This window comes from Dermacentor andersoni, chromosome 4 (assembly GCF_023375885.2).
Source record: "Dermacentor andersoni chromosome 4, qqDerAnde1_hic_scaffold, whole genome shotgun sequence".
Classification (NCBI taxonomy): domain Eukaryota; kingdom Metazoa; phylum Arthropoda; class Arachnida; order Ixodida; family Ixodidae; genus Dermacentor; species Dermacentor andersoni.
The window spans coordinates 58,828,653-58,843,664 of NC_092817.1; the positions used below are offsets into that span (position 1 = coordinate 58,828,653).

The window sequence follows — 15,012 nt, forward strand, 5'->3', positions numbered from 1 at the left end:
ACGGAAGCAAATGCATATTGTCCGTCCGTCAGTATACAGAAACATTAGGTTATCCTATATTTTCTTTACTTCGAGCTTCTCCCCCTTGACGGTAGGGGACTTTAAGGCGTGGACATCAACAGCAGAAAATGGCTGCCGCTCTTTGACGTCAGTGCGATTTGTACGCCTCGGCCAGCCTCATAGCGGGCATCACAGAGCAGTGGGTTCCGTTTAGGATGGGTTAAGATGCCTCCCGGATTATTCAAAATGCAAGGAACGGTGTGTTCCGTCTGTGTTCGTGTTTTCAAATGGTTTCCAGTGTTGTTCATCACGACCATAGTAGCCTGGTCCTACTACGCGTATGTCATCCAACTGTGTTTGTGTAAGCCATTTTCCACCTTCTCATATCTGAGGGCTTGGTAACGCCAGTGTTATAGCTGTTGCTTTATTTCTTGTGCTTGGATCAATCAGAAGAACACAGCTTATGAGTTGATCGTGCACAACTGTGCGGTGGACAGCTTGGCACACTTTTCTTTTGCTGATAAGGCGTCTGTTTGCTTTCGCCGTCGCGGTGTGTTCGTAGCGATCGACTCTAGAATCGAATGATTTCAGCATTTCCGCTCTATTTGCAATTGCTTGCGTTTCCTAACTTGCATACCAAGGAAGTCTAATATGTGTTGAATCACGTTACGCACATTATAGCATCCGATATGGGCGTTCTGTCCCTTCCCTAAAATCCGAAAAAAAAAAATTAATATTGTGGTGCGTAGTTATATGCCCTGCTTGTTATTTTTTATTGCAGTTACCATTGAGAACATAATCCAAAAAAGTAAGTACTTCATATTTTGTATCACCATACTGCTTTTCACATTTAAATTTACCACAGAAATGTACCTTGCATTTTTACAGCTGTGAAAAATTGTTTACGTGATTCTTCCCATTTGCAGTATTTTACCTGATTGGCTTTCATGCCTGTTTCGCAATGTTCGCCTGGTCGTACTGGCAGACCATATTCACAGAGCCAGGTACCATTCCAAAGCAAGTAAGAATGTGTTTACTTGTGGAAACAGCGTCAGAAGCTACATTAAGCAATAAGTTGCTTTAACGCAAGTTAACATTGAGAGTGTTGTATGTTTTCATCCAGTTCTACCTGTTGCCAGCGGATGCTGAGCGCCTGGAAAAGGAACTCAGTGAAGATAATCAAAGGCAAATGCTGGAAAGGCTTGCCAAGAACCTTCCTGTCTCATGTAGGACCATGAATGGGAGTGAGTTATTCAGCCATGTATACGATGTTAAAGACCTCCATGCCATGATCCAGTACAATAGCAAACATTACTCTCATCAACTTTTTCTGAGACTTGTGGCCATTGACAGGGAGTTCTAGAAATAGGGGGCCTAAAGTTCAGGAATGCATCAGCCAAGCATACAAAAGAAAGCAATGAATGCAAAATGCATACAAAAAAGTTTGGGTTTTTGGGTACACGAAGTCGCTTGTGTACACTATTTCTAGAACTCCCTAATAAGTTAACCAAAACTTATTGAGGCACGGCTTACCAGTGGCCTTGGTAGCACCCAAATAGCAAGAGCTAGAATAGCAATAATCTTATTCTAAATTGAATTCTGCCTTTGGTCACAGCTTGAGTGGTGCTTCACTTATTATGTACATTATGATTGAGATCAATTATTCAACATTGAAGGTGTTAACAGTCAAGTATAGTTGAGTTTAAAAGCTCACTTGCAGAGGTTGGGTTCTTGATCCCATATCCACCCTGTACACCTTTTCTACAGATTTTTTAAAACTGTTCTTGTTACATGAATTATTTGGAAAGAGCTCAACAAGAAAGGGAAACTGCTTTTCTCACTATTCAGAGACCTTTACATCTTGCTGTAATATTGCATTGGTCTAAGATTTTATCTAAATGAATTTATTTAGGTGCACTTATTTATTTATTCTGTAACAACATTGGGATGACCAATCAACATGTTTGTTTCCTTGTGTACTCACTCTATAGCCTGAGTAATACAAGAGACAAACAGTGCGCTTTTGATTGCTGTTGAGCTAGATTGGAATTGAATTTATCGGTTATGATTAGCTCCTTTGCCCAAGCTATGGAAGGCAGTGATTCATGGTCGAGAAATTCAATCCGGATCGTTCTTGATCACATTCCAAAGTGAGCGCGCAACACCGGTAGAACTTGTTGTAGCAGCCTGCTTAATAGCTTTGATAGTTCATCATTACTTGTTACGCAGAGGAAAAAGAAAAGCGTTAATAACTGTAAACAAACATCGGGAAATATATTGAGCTTTTATTGAACACATCTCGTTAACATGAGAAGGTAATGGTACTGTAATGGCTTAAAGGGGCACTAAACAGGATTATAAAGTTCACCTGTATTTGTTAATTGTGCTTCTGCAACATAACATGGCCACTATTGTCATGAGGGGATGTTTAGTGAGCATGAAGGTAAAAACAAACAAGTAGCAACAATGTTCTAAGATTTCTACAGCAGCTTGCTGTGACGTAATAGATATTAACAGCGTCTAACGAAGTCTAGTTAATTGTTCCTTAGTAAAGTAGGACTGCATTGCACCCTCATGAATGCAAGATTCAATCTAACATATTTTGAGCATATTTCTCATAAAGCAGCCCAAATAATATGAGATTCTTTGAAAACCATGACATCACACTGGTTTACTGGAATGGATGTCCTGGCACAACATCTACAAAAGGGAAGATTACCCTGTATAATTAACATTTGGGCACTGAATGAATTAAAGTAGTCTTTGTAGTGTCACTTCAAGCTGTTAGTGGCTGTACAGAGCATTACTCCCTATATAGAGTGCTCAAACAATAGAGCAAGAAAGCTTATGCTTATGCATACCTTATGCTCGTATGCATAAGGTTAGCCACCTGAGCCGTATAGTCTTTAGCATCATACCTTGAACCCATCAGCTGCTTTCAGGTTACCTATTTCCCCTCTAAGTCACACATTAGTGCTGTGGAGAGGAGAGTGGTTAGTGCTCGGTACTGAATAAGTAGCACTGGCTTTATAAAGTGATGAGTGGAAGTTTACTGTATATCTTAGGAGCAGTGAAAAGTATTTATCTTAGAATATTTCCCAAAGTACTGTTTTTTATCACTACAAGTGATATTCATTTGATTTTACTTTTCGTGTTTTTCCCCCCAAGGTGTAAGAAGTGATTTGCTGTGATTTAATTAAATGGGTTCTAATGCACCTTTGTTCAACTCTTACAAAGTGCAGTCAAAATAAGCACACATTTGCAGTTCCTGCCTTTGCCTGTTAGGAACCAAATTATTGAAGGCATTCCAAACCAACAACTTTCTGTGGTGTGGCACCTACATCTGTTCTGTTTAGTGCAAGGCCCATTTTGTATAACTCTCCTGAAGAAAGATTGTTTGCAAGTATGCATCCTCAAGTTATCAAAGTAAATGCAAAAAGTTCATAACATACTCTGCTATACTGAGCAAGTAACATGTCTGGGGACTTCCGCAGCAAGGCTGCAGATAAGTGATAAAGCCAACGGGTATCAAATGTTGCCCTAAGTGCTTTTCTGCATATGCTTGCCAACTTGATGTATATGCCAAACAATTTATCCCACTGTCTAGCATGGCAGCCAGTTTTAATTTGTGCCATCATTCAGGGAAACTGCTTTCAAATTACTAACAGCATGGTAAAGAAGTCACAGTTTCTCCTGAAAAGCTAAGCACCAATTGCGATAGCGAATTAGTAGACAGCTGTATGAAGTAAGGATAGTAGTTTTATTAGCCGTATAAACTTTTAAACATTTGTTTACTAATTAAACTAACAAGTGTGGTGTCACACACAAGCAAACATGAATACATCTCACTTGATGATCGCGCACATTTGCTGTCAAATCGCTGGAGTAAGAAAGTGCGGCTGCAACAGCGAGTATATTGCTATCAGCACTCGACGCACTCTATCGCCACTGCAGATTGCTTTCAAGATGTGCCTCTGTGGCTGTACCATCCACAGCCACCGCAGGAGTAGAATGCCCCCTCCCTCCCCTCCCCCAGTGCCTTGTGTACGAGGAAAGACGGCATGCTTCCTTCCCGCTTTCTTCCCTTGTGCGTGCAAGATTGAGCCGCCATTGTCCGCTCACCCTCGCATGCTTTCAATCGCACATACAGCATACCGCGCATGGCGACCATGTTGTCTCCCTTGGACTTTATATGGAACATCACGGTGACGTTGACGGCAGAAATGTGACTGGAGTGTTCATATAATTGCTAGCGCAATAAAAAAAAAATTGTCTACCATGCAGGGCTGGATAAGCATATTGTCATAGTTTTCTGTTTTCTTTTTGTATTTGCATTCACGAGTAGCTTTACTGGCACATATGAACTGTTTCAGAGAATGATGTGTCCTCCTTTTCAGGAACTGTTATCAAGTGTCTTCTTTTTTTTTTCTCTTTAATTGTAGTGGTGAGATATTGTGAAAAGTGCCACCTCATCAAGCCTGACAGAGCACACCACTGTTCAGTTTGTGGGAGGTGAGTTTCTGGCTAGAGCAGGAACTTGCTTTTCTTGCTAAAACAGCAACTATGCTGTTTGCACGGGCTCTAATGTTGGCCTCCTTTAGTGGGACCCTGATCTCATACTTGACTATGTTGTACTATAGTATCAAGTGAAGAAGCAATATTGTTTAGCAGCCTGCACAAGATTTTTCATATGCTGAGTTTGCACTGACATCCTATTGTCAGTGTAGGTACTGCAGTCAGTTTTTTGCCTCTCTTTCTGCTTAGTAATTTAATGTACATCTGGCTTTAAACCTTTGTTGAATCTGAGGGCTTCGAAAGAAATCCAGTTTTCTTATTGCCTGAGTGCGTATCCTGGAATACGCACTCAGGCAATAAGAATACAAGCCTTCATATTTTTGTCATATTCTTGTTCTTGCCTTCATATTGTGTGACACTCAGAATATGAAGTGTCACAGGGAAACACAGATTGCACCTTTGAGATGTGGAGTGAATGTGTTAGCCACTTAAAAAAGGAAGTGTCCTTCTATGGCTGTTGCACTTCATACTTATCCATTAATACAATTCTATAAACCAAGTCTTTAGCTCTGTATATCATTGTCAAAGTGCTCTGGGTCTCGTTTAATTAATGTATCTAGTTTAAATCTGAAAAGCCCTTCACCTAACAAAAATTGCACTTGGTTTCCTCTACAAACAACTGAGAACCTGCCATGCTAAAATCGGTTTTGTAAGTGGCATTTTGCATCCCATGGTCTATAAACTGTTCATAAGTTAACCACAACTGCTTATCCTAAAACATTTGCCAACCAGGTATGTACAGCAGGTACTGGACAAAAAGCTGCAAAATCATTCTGATTAGATTCTGGTATGAAACATGTCATTTGTTGTCAGTAATGAATGTGTGTAGTGGTTTGATCTATAATAACAAATGCAAAGTGTTCATTTAAAAGTGCTGGTTAAGGGTGAAGAGGAGGGGAGATATTTTTCTTCGCCAACATACATAAAATCTCGCCTTGAATTGTGCGGCATAGCAGCATTTGTGTAGCATTTACTCAGAAACCTGGGTAAATAGCACTTGGTAAGCTTATCGTGTCCCTCTTTGTCAAATTGTTGTTTTGCGCATTCTTATGGTTATTATAGGTCTATTGATGAGCCTACATCATTCTCGTATTAACAAGATTGTCATGTGTCCAAGTCATTTAAGACTGGTGCCACTTCCTTGTCAGGTGCATACTGAAAATGGACCATCATTGCCCTTGGGTGAACAACTGTGTGTCTTTCACAAATTACAAGTACTTCATCCTCTTCTTGGCCTACTCCTTAATCTACTGCCTTTACGTGGCTGCTACAACACTGCAGTTCTTCATCAAGTTCTGGACGGTAAGTTATCTTGCCACTCTTGAATTGCTGGTAAACACCTATATTTATTATTTATTTTGTACACTATGTACGTTATCTTTGACTGCTGTTATTTACTTACTAGTCAGGTAAGAAGTCATTATCCACTTGCTTGACATTGTTGATTAGCTGTCACTTAAACTTCAGCTACTTCTATGTTCTTGCCTTTTTGCCTTTTGTCTATCTTTCCTTATTATTATTATTTTTTTGCTTAATTGGAAATGGCTGAACTGCCCACAACAATTTTGGTATTGTGCTACTAGTATGAACTCAGTAAATTTATATGAAAAGCCTGATAAAAAATAGTGAAAAAAAGAGGGGTGGAGTGGAGTGTTCCGTTTTTAGACTGATAGAACTGGTACCAGGACAGTTGTATTTGAACATCCTGTCCTTTGTCATTTACCCCCGTATTCAGAAATGCAACTTAAGTTGAAGCCCATGCTTGACTTGATCTAAGTGACGCCTATCATGAACGTGCCGAAGGAAACGCAGTGAGCATCTTTGTGCACTTTAACACCAGGCGTCATCTAAATCAAGTCAAGCATGGGTTTCGAGTTAAATTGCATTTCTGAATACGGGGGTTAGTGTCCTGCATAACTAAGTGGTCAAAACCGGAGAGGGCCTTGGAATAATACAGAGAAAGCTGTTTGCACTGCAACACATTTCACAACAGTTTGTTTGATAAAATGAGAGGGTTTCTCCTGCAGAGCTGCTTTATGTGGAAAAGTGATTTGGTGCCGTGTTTTATCTTGTAGAATCTTCAATATCAGAAATATGATAACCTTTATTCATTTTAATAATGTTGACCTCTGATTCAGGCATTATTCAGCAGGGAGTTACTTCAAAAAATCGAAGCAACAGCAAATAACAATACATATGCATGCACACAAGATGCATGACTATAGGGATTGTCTTCCTTTGTAGGGTCTTTCACAAGATACAGTTAAAGAGGTAGTTCACATGCTCTCCTAAATATATGCTTTAAAGGTAGTTTGCTGTTTTGGAGCAAAAAGTATCAGGTGGCCCTTCTTATCTATCTGGCAGGGAAGAGTAATACATTGTCCTGCAGGAGCTTGCACAAGGTCTTGTGTATTTTGCTAAGGGGCTGTAAGCCAAGAGTGTAATGGCTGCCGGGCGCTTCCTGTTGGCCTAGTTGGTGAAACGTAGCTATTAGACGAGAGGGTGCAAATTACTTAATCTGTGTATGTGTCTTAGTTTGCTTAATACCATTTGAGATGTACTTGTTTCACTTGGCTGCGGAGCCATATTTTCTGCTGTGTGCTAGTGAGTCAGACTGTGCTATTAAAAAAAAATGTATTCTTTTTCTTTTTTAGTATGGCTCACTTGGGACTTATTTCATGTGTGTTTGTCTTGCATTGTTGCAAAGATTGAAATATGTGAACAAGTAATATACAGTGCGATACCTTTTGAGATGTGCTTAGAAATCATACTTGAACCTAAATTCAGTTGTCTTGCTTTTGATGTTATCAATTTTGTATGCTTATGCCTGCTTTCTTTTTTCTTACTGAAGTGTCTACTAGTATCGGGGAAAAAAGCCAAGATGCCATTCATGTAGATTGCTCAGAAAATATCCTCATCAGCCCTCAAGCCCATCACTTGTTATTGTATCTAACTCTCAGTCAGAATACCAGTGCAAGATTTTGATGCAAGGCATATTACTGTAAGCCCTGTTTTTCAGGTTTCAGTTACAAATCCAATCATACTCTGTAACATGCTGTTCAAAAGACCAGATTGAGGAACCTGTATGGCATGTAATATTTTTTAGCCTAAACTTTTTCTAAATGTCGTCTCCAAAGGCACCTTCTGCATCTCTTTCAGAATGACCTTGAAGGATGGGGACGTTTCCACATTTTGTTCTTGTTCTTCGTTGCTTTCATGTTTGCCATCAGCTTGGTCTCGCTGTTTGGCTATCACTGCTTCCTCGTCATGGTGAACCGCTCTACGCTCGGTGTGTTGGCCTTTCTTGCTCACATGAAAGTCACCAAACGGTTTGATCGATGCTTTTTTTTGTGTGCTTGTGGATTGTTTTTTTTTCTTTATAACGCAGTACCCAAAGTGTGTGTCACGTTCGCTTACCGTTTAGGTTACCACGGCACTTTGCAGTGAGGTAGTTGAAGCGTTTCTTCATTGGAAGCATGTGCAAAGGTTTTTGTCATGGTCTTGCGTTATTTTAAAATAGCACTGATGGCTAGAAAGAGTGTAGATCACTATGAAAGAGTGTACCATTTGACAGTTTTGCATAAGCACGCATGTGTATATATATATACTGGGTGTCCCAGTTAACTTTGAAGAAGATATTAAAAAAAAACGACTTCTAGAAAAATCGTACTAACTGCATATTAGCGGTAGTCGTGTGTACTTACAACCAGTATATTTTTGATCACTAAATATCCATTAACTGTTTTTATTTAGTAAAATTTTAAATTATTGCTTGATTGTGTAACAAGTGAATTATAAAGTTGTAAAGTGCCTCTAATAGCCTCATATTCAAGCACTTTTTCGTGCTAAAGTTTGCCTAATTGTTTTTGCAGAGAAAGAACAAAAACCCGCGAAATATGAAAAACACTATGTGATGGGATGCTTGCGCAACTGCTATTTTGCTGCGGTCAAGCATACAATGGGCAAACTAGCACGGCGGCAGCCCGACTGCAGCCACGGGGAAGTGACAGTGCATTACGCCGGTTGTTGGCATCTGGGCATCAAGCTCTTGTCACATAACGGTGCAAATACATGCTACTGTCTAAGCGCTGATGAAGTGCTAAAGCGTCCAAGACTGTGAAAGAGAAGAAAACAGCTTTTTATTCTGTTTTAAGGAAGGAAAGGATGAAGCGCGTGAGAACGATGGAAGGCGATGGCAGCTGCAGTAATTTTCCCGTTGGATAAAAATGACCTGACAAGTTTCTATGTTGGGTGAACTCATTGAAATGATAGAGTAAATTTTCACAGTCGTACTGTGGCAGTGCTTGTGGGCACTTCTGACAAAAATGAAAAAAAAAAAAAGGGGGGGGGAGGTGAAGTGAAACCCAGCAATCCGTTAATTTCTCGTAATTGCACTCTTCTTGCCAAGCCACAGTATGCATTTTTGCTTTCATTTAATTGCAGAGGCATTCCGCCCACCAATATTTCGCACTGGCCCGGACAAGCATGGCTTCAGCCTTGGCCACCAGGCCAATGTGGCCGAGGTATTCGGTGACAACCGCCGTCTCTGGATTCTACCAGTTTTCACAAGGTGCTTTTCTGCTCTGTACCCCACCCCCGTTGTTTTTAAGAAAACTTGAGGCATGGTAGCACGCTTACAGTTGCAAAACACACTGAAGAAACAATTCAAGTTAAATTCTCAGTATATAGCAGAAGATGTTCCTTCTTGCATGCACTTGCACATCTCTTTGTTTAAAGGGTAATGCCTGTTTTTCTGAAAAGTCGCATTGTTGGAAGTTCTTGAGATTAGTGTTTCAACCTGGGATGTTCATGTGGATATGAAGTGACTGAAATGTGGCTGTCATGAACACATATAGAGCAACAATAGCTCATGGCTAAGTGCTAAAGACTTTTGAGAATTGAACATCAGTTGCTTGTATGTAATGGAAAAAAAGCTGCTGCTTCTTGGTTTCTGTTAGCAGTGTTCAAGGTAATTTTCATTACTAAGCCAATAACCACTTGTAGCGATTTGAGGTACTGTGGTACCAGTAGAAACCACTATGATGCATTCCAGACGTCCCTTTTTTTAGCTTTCTATGTTTATAGGTTACCATATTTACTCGCATAATGATCGCACCCCTGAATTTTGTCGTCAAAATTCTATTTTTTTCTTTGCCGTGTAATGGTCGCACCCTGAACTTGTCGCAGCGATATGTCGTGTGCCAAGTCTAGCTAAGAATAATCGTGCTTATCATCTGTCGAATGCTACGCAAACGACTCTTGAAGACATACCAAGCGGTCTTCACGCACCCAACATTCTTAAGCAGATGCCCCATTTCATTCCTTTCATCACTTTCCGCTTTTCCTTGAAAAAAAAAAAAGCTAGAACCAAACTTGCCTCGGCTTTATTATTTGTAGGCTTCATAATGGTTTTGGTCAACAACAACATAAAGGGCGCCTTTTGATTCTTCTCGTCTGCACTCGTGGGCACGCAACAAATCGTGAGCGGCAACGATAGCAGCCACGTTTACACTGATACGTCAGAAGTGTACCCCATTCATACGCCGACGCTTGTAACACAGCCAAGATATTCGTCCACCCTTAGCAGAAAGCTGCCGTATTAGGATAGTAGTGTAGACAAATGCTGCAGTTTCTGCAGCATGCCCGCCATGTGTTCCTATGTCACTGGCAGCTAAGCGCACCCATCTGTTTCTGTCCCCTCAAAGTGGACATGGCTATGTTATTGTTGCAAAATTGCCGATATTAACGTCATTATTCATTACTGATATTGAAGAAACTGTTTCAATGCGCGTAATGTACACACGAGAAGAAAAATAATCGCGTTCGGCACGTTCGGCTTGCTCTGCCAGCCGCCATTCTTTTTTTGGTGTCCTACTGACAGCGGCAGCCGCCTGCTTGTCATCCCGCAGCTAATGCGGAATGAAAAAAGAAAATGTTTCTTTTCATGGGAAATTTAACCCGCGTAATGATCGCACCCCTGAGTTTGCGTCATTTTTTTTTTTTTTTTTTGACAAAAAAGTGCGATCACTATGCGAGGAAATACGGTAAGTATTTTGACTATCGTGGTTGCCCATCTCAGGTGTGTGTGGTAGGGGATTTGGAGTTTGGCAAAACACTCACGTTTCTAATCTTAATGAGTAGGTGCATGACTACACTTTTAAATGGCTTCATATTTTGTTTAGTTTAGATGTGTTATTTACTCACAAGGTGATGAGAGTTACAAAGCAGTCAATGTTTATAATGCGTTGTTATCTAGCTAGAAGGTACTGGCAATAAACACAGTCCTGCAGGAACAGCAGCATGTAGTATTTGTGATATCAAGGAAAATCAAATGGGAATGTGATGTTGACTGTGCTAATGTGTCCATGCTTCAGGCATTGTGGCAGGGCTTTGTGCTTGTCTTGCTCGTTTTGTACACATCTGTCCTCTTCCTTATTCTATTCAAGTTCCCCCTTTGTGAGTTCAATTAATATTGTGTGCCAGGCACTAGCTTTGATAAACATGTAGTCATGGCTTCGGACTGTCTTCAATAACACAGAAACATGCATATTAATATTGTTCAATATCAGCTGCAAAAACCTTTTGTGTGAAGCGCTGTGTTACAATGAGTTCTTTCTGAGCTCCACCGATAACTATAGAAAAAACGTTTAAAAAAAGCAATGAGCAGACAGTAACCAGCTAATATGAAGAGGCAGCATTCTTGTATATGTGTACTAAATGTCCAACGCACACATGCACAAACTGGGTACATAACTGAATACAAAGGTCACTTGTATTCAGCTAAGTTATGCTGGTGCAGACTACTTAATATGTACATGGAAGTTTTATTATTAATATGTTAGCAATGTTATTTTCAGTCACTTCTATTTCTACAGTGTTAAAATTCTGTAGTATTCAGTGTGCCATTGCCAAAAATAGGCAGGTATTGGTTGAACTTCATGAATAGGGATACTTATGCACTGTCTTTGGCTTCAGCTGTGCTAGCCCAGAAAAGTGTCTGCATGAAACTACACTGTCTGCCCATCTGCAGCTGCACTGTGCTTCCGAGGAGTGAGAGTCTGGGTGGGAGTAGTCTTGTACGACCAGGTCGTCGTTTCACTGCAAGGATACATTTGCCCCTTGTTGCAATCTCTTCTCTGTGCATGACAGCCTGGGTGATGGGGTGACTTATCCAACACGCACCCAACTGGCCAGTTCGTACAACTCCATGGGGAGCACGGAGCAGGCAAGGTTAGCCACATGTTTCTCGTTGCCTGACGTAGTCTTGCCTTGTGTTCCGCCAACCTCTGTATAGGGGGACGGACTTGTAGCAATGCCTGGTAGATTTTGCTGTAGCACGAGGCTTGGTACGTGAGCATAGTAGCAAGCAACCACCATGCTTTCTTTTTTTTTGACAAGTTCATATGTACATTTTAGCTGTACATTTTAGTTGAGGAGAAACAAGCTGGGAACAACTCCATGAATGTTCACACTGGCTGAAGTGGGTGAAAGTTGGAATTTGTAAACAAGTGGTTATGTTTCCTAAACGGTTGGCATACACGTTTATATCTGCTTATTATTTTTTCTCCCCTAAGTTATAGGAGTGGTATTCATTAAGTCTCTCACAGTTTGTCATCTTGTGTGTAAATACAACAATGTTAATGCCAGAAAACCTGATATGACAGTGAAAACTTATTTTAAAAGCATTATCATTGTCATGAGCTGTTCACCTGTTATCCCATTGGTGGTTTACAACACCTGTCTTTTGACCACAATTCAGCTATGTTGTGTCCTGCTATAGTGTGCATTGTGACAGTATAACCTTGAATTTTGCAATCTATGTTGAAAAGATAAACTAAATGGTCATTGTAAATTTGATAGTAGTTATGTGCTGATCGCACTGGTGGGTGACATGGATATGCCTATTTCCACATGACTGTACAAGATTTTCAGTCATTTGTTGAGCTTGCAGCCTTGAATAATGCAGCCTTGTAGAATAAGGCTAGCTTATGTTGTTCTCCTGTCACAGCATTAATAACAGTTTGTCAGAAAGTTAGCACAGGTCTCAATATGTAGAACTCCACGCAGTTAAGCAGGGAAATCATTTTATTCCTCCCAGCTCCTTTATTTTTAGCAAGCGATTCTGTTTTGACTCTGCGAAACACTCGGCTTGATCCTCCATTAATAAAATTCGATTTTGCTAGAACATCTCAAAAGCACTTTGTCCCTTATTAAGCCTTGCTTGCTTCATGCTTGATGTTGCACCACATTCAGCATAGCTATTTTTCTCCTGCTTGCCTAAAATAATTGTGTGCTGAGAAGCTGAACTGTACCTGCCTTGCAAGTCATCTTGCATAGCCCACCATTCCAATTTTATTGCAATATCATGCAAGCATCTACTGTCAAGTAAAATCCGCATGTTATCACAGATAAAAGTGGCCAAATAGTTTAGAGTTGGGATGTACACAAAGAGCCCTGGCCACCATTAGCATCAGTAAGTGTTTGGCTGAAATGGATGCAGCCTTTGCTTAATTTGTACATTTATTGCCTTCTATCACCTCTGCCAATGAATTAATGGGAAGAGGTGAATACAGCCTTCGTAATGCCACAGTATTGCAGCTGGTACTTTCAAATAATGGTAACTAAGGCATGTTTGTTTCAGCAGTATGGCTTGGCCTACAATGACAATTAAATCAAATTTATTTCACATCCATACATGATGTAGGCGGCACAGACAAAAAGCCAAAGTCAACTTGGCTTGACTAGCCAAATCAAATACTTGCACTAGTCTTTTCTTGGTGTGCAAGTGCTAGTACTTGTTGATTTGATTTTGCTGCTTTGCTCACAAGTATTGTGCTGACTAGCTTGATGGTTGACACATGCAATATTGAGAGATTGGAAGCATGTACACCATTCTTCCTTTTTTGCCTGTGCTTACGTATCTATGGCAGCTGACGATGCATTTTTTATGGAATGGTCGTGACCTTATCGCTTACGTGCAAAATTTGCCGTGGCTATGCAAGCAGTTGTTATGGAATTTATTGTAGTTCTGCCAAGTTTTGCTTTGGCAAGCATGCTCTGCTTTGTGTATTGTCTGCATTTAGTCTTATCTAGCTTTGCTGTGTTGCAGGCGCCTGCTGGTTAGAAACGGAATCTAGAATTCTTGAACATAGTATGACACTCTAACTTTGCTGCATTGAAACTTTGGTGTTAAGGTACACAAATTTGCTTAGACTTCATTTAGAAAATGCACTCATCCACAAATATCTGACAATACTTGAAGTACGCAGGCAGGGTCTTTTGTCAGATATGTTGGTTTGATGATGCACTTTGTAGTTAGGCAGTAAATTCTTTAGTGTACTCATAAAATCTTTAAGTGCGGCTCCTCTTATAAAGTTTTGGATAAGTTTTGTTCAACAGTACCTTCAATTTTTTCAAAAGCATCTTAGATGCAATCAAGCCATATGCGAGGCCACAAGCACAAAGTATATTTACTTCTTGAGGATGCTGTTGATTGAAAGATAGGTTATGGCAGCACTGCCCCAGTTGGGGTGAGATTTTGAGCTTTGTAAAGCTAGCTGCTCATAAAACGTTTTGCACACAGAAGCCATGAGTAAAGTGAATTTTTACTACTTATCATCACAGCCTTCCAGATTGTCCCATTGCACTGGTTGTGTGAGTAACCCATTAAGTGATTTATGTATGTGCAAGTGGCTCAGTTTGTCCAAACATATACGCATTTATACAGTATGTTAAATATATACAGTTAAACTTCGATATAACAAAGTAGGTAAAATCGCCAATTTTCTTCGTTAAATTGAAACTTCGTTGTATTCAAATTCAACCTTTTATGCAAATGAGTACAGTCACCGATCAATTTTTTTTACACGGAAAGGGGCCACGGAACTTTCTGAATTGTTGGGCAATCTGAAGAAGCTAATTTGAGTGAGAAAACAATTCATTTTGATGAATTTGGGAGTCAGCGACGAATGATACTGTTTCATGCCACGTCGATGATATCTTCACATCAGCGGTGCGAGTTAAGTGAAGCCAGCCACACTTTCGCGTGCACTCCACCCCCGCGGCTGATAGCGTCACCTGCACTGGGACGACACTATCGTGAAAAGCGCCGGCAGTGGGGAGCAAATGCTTCGTCTGTCTCGTCTGTCTCTCGCTTCTACGGGTCACAGAAACTCAAGATTACGCAACCTCCAATACTAAACGTGGGGGAAGACAGCTAACATGATGCCACACAGGCGCCAGATTACTTCTAAAGCAAGGTGCGCGGCTGCATCTGTGATCAGCCGCGCTTACAGCCATGCGCAGCCACGGCGGAGACACGCGCCAGGAATCGCGAAGTGCCAACTTGCCTCCTGTTGCCCGTGCTTGATCGCATTGAGCGAGCTCCCCTCCCCCTCTTTCTCCTTGCTCGCACGAAAAGGCAGCACTTGTGAAGCC

The 15,012-nt window shown here is 40.7% G+C and overlaps 1 protein-coding gene across 7 annotated transcripts in view; it reads left to right on the forward strand.

Moving 5' to 3' along the window:
- The first annotated feature begins 105 nt into the window (after positions 1–105).
- LOC126536155 (palmitoyltransferase ZDHHC15B-like) overlaps positions 106–15,012 on the forward strand; it is a 30,703-nt gene continuing 15,796 nt past the window's right edge. For 3 of the 7 annotated variants that reach the window (XM_050183025.3, XM_055073830.2, XM_050183027.3), the window contains exons 1-9: positions 108–361; positions 782–808; positions 927–1,021; positions 1,124–1,244; positions 4,443–4,512; positions 5,724–5,877; positions 7,735–7,864; positions 9,019–9,145; positions 11,725–11,805. In XM_050183025.3, coding sequence (XP_050038982.1) covers positions 226–361; positions 782–808; positions 927–1,021; positions 1,124–1,244; positions 4,443–4,512; positions 5,724–5,877; positions 7,735–7,864; positions 9,019–9,145; positions 11,725–11,805 — 941 coding nt within the window. In that variant the 5' untranslated portion in view covers positions 108–225. Of the gene's footprint in view, positions 362–781; positions 809–926; positions 1,022–1,123; positions 1,245–4,442; positions 4,513–5,723; positions 5,878–7,734; positions 7,865–9,018; positions 9,146–11,724; positions 11,806–15,012 lie in introns of all 7 variants that reach the window. The other 4 variants (XR_007600612.3, XM_050183026.3, XM_055073831.2 and 1 more) reach the window with 3 other exon arrangements.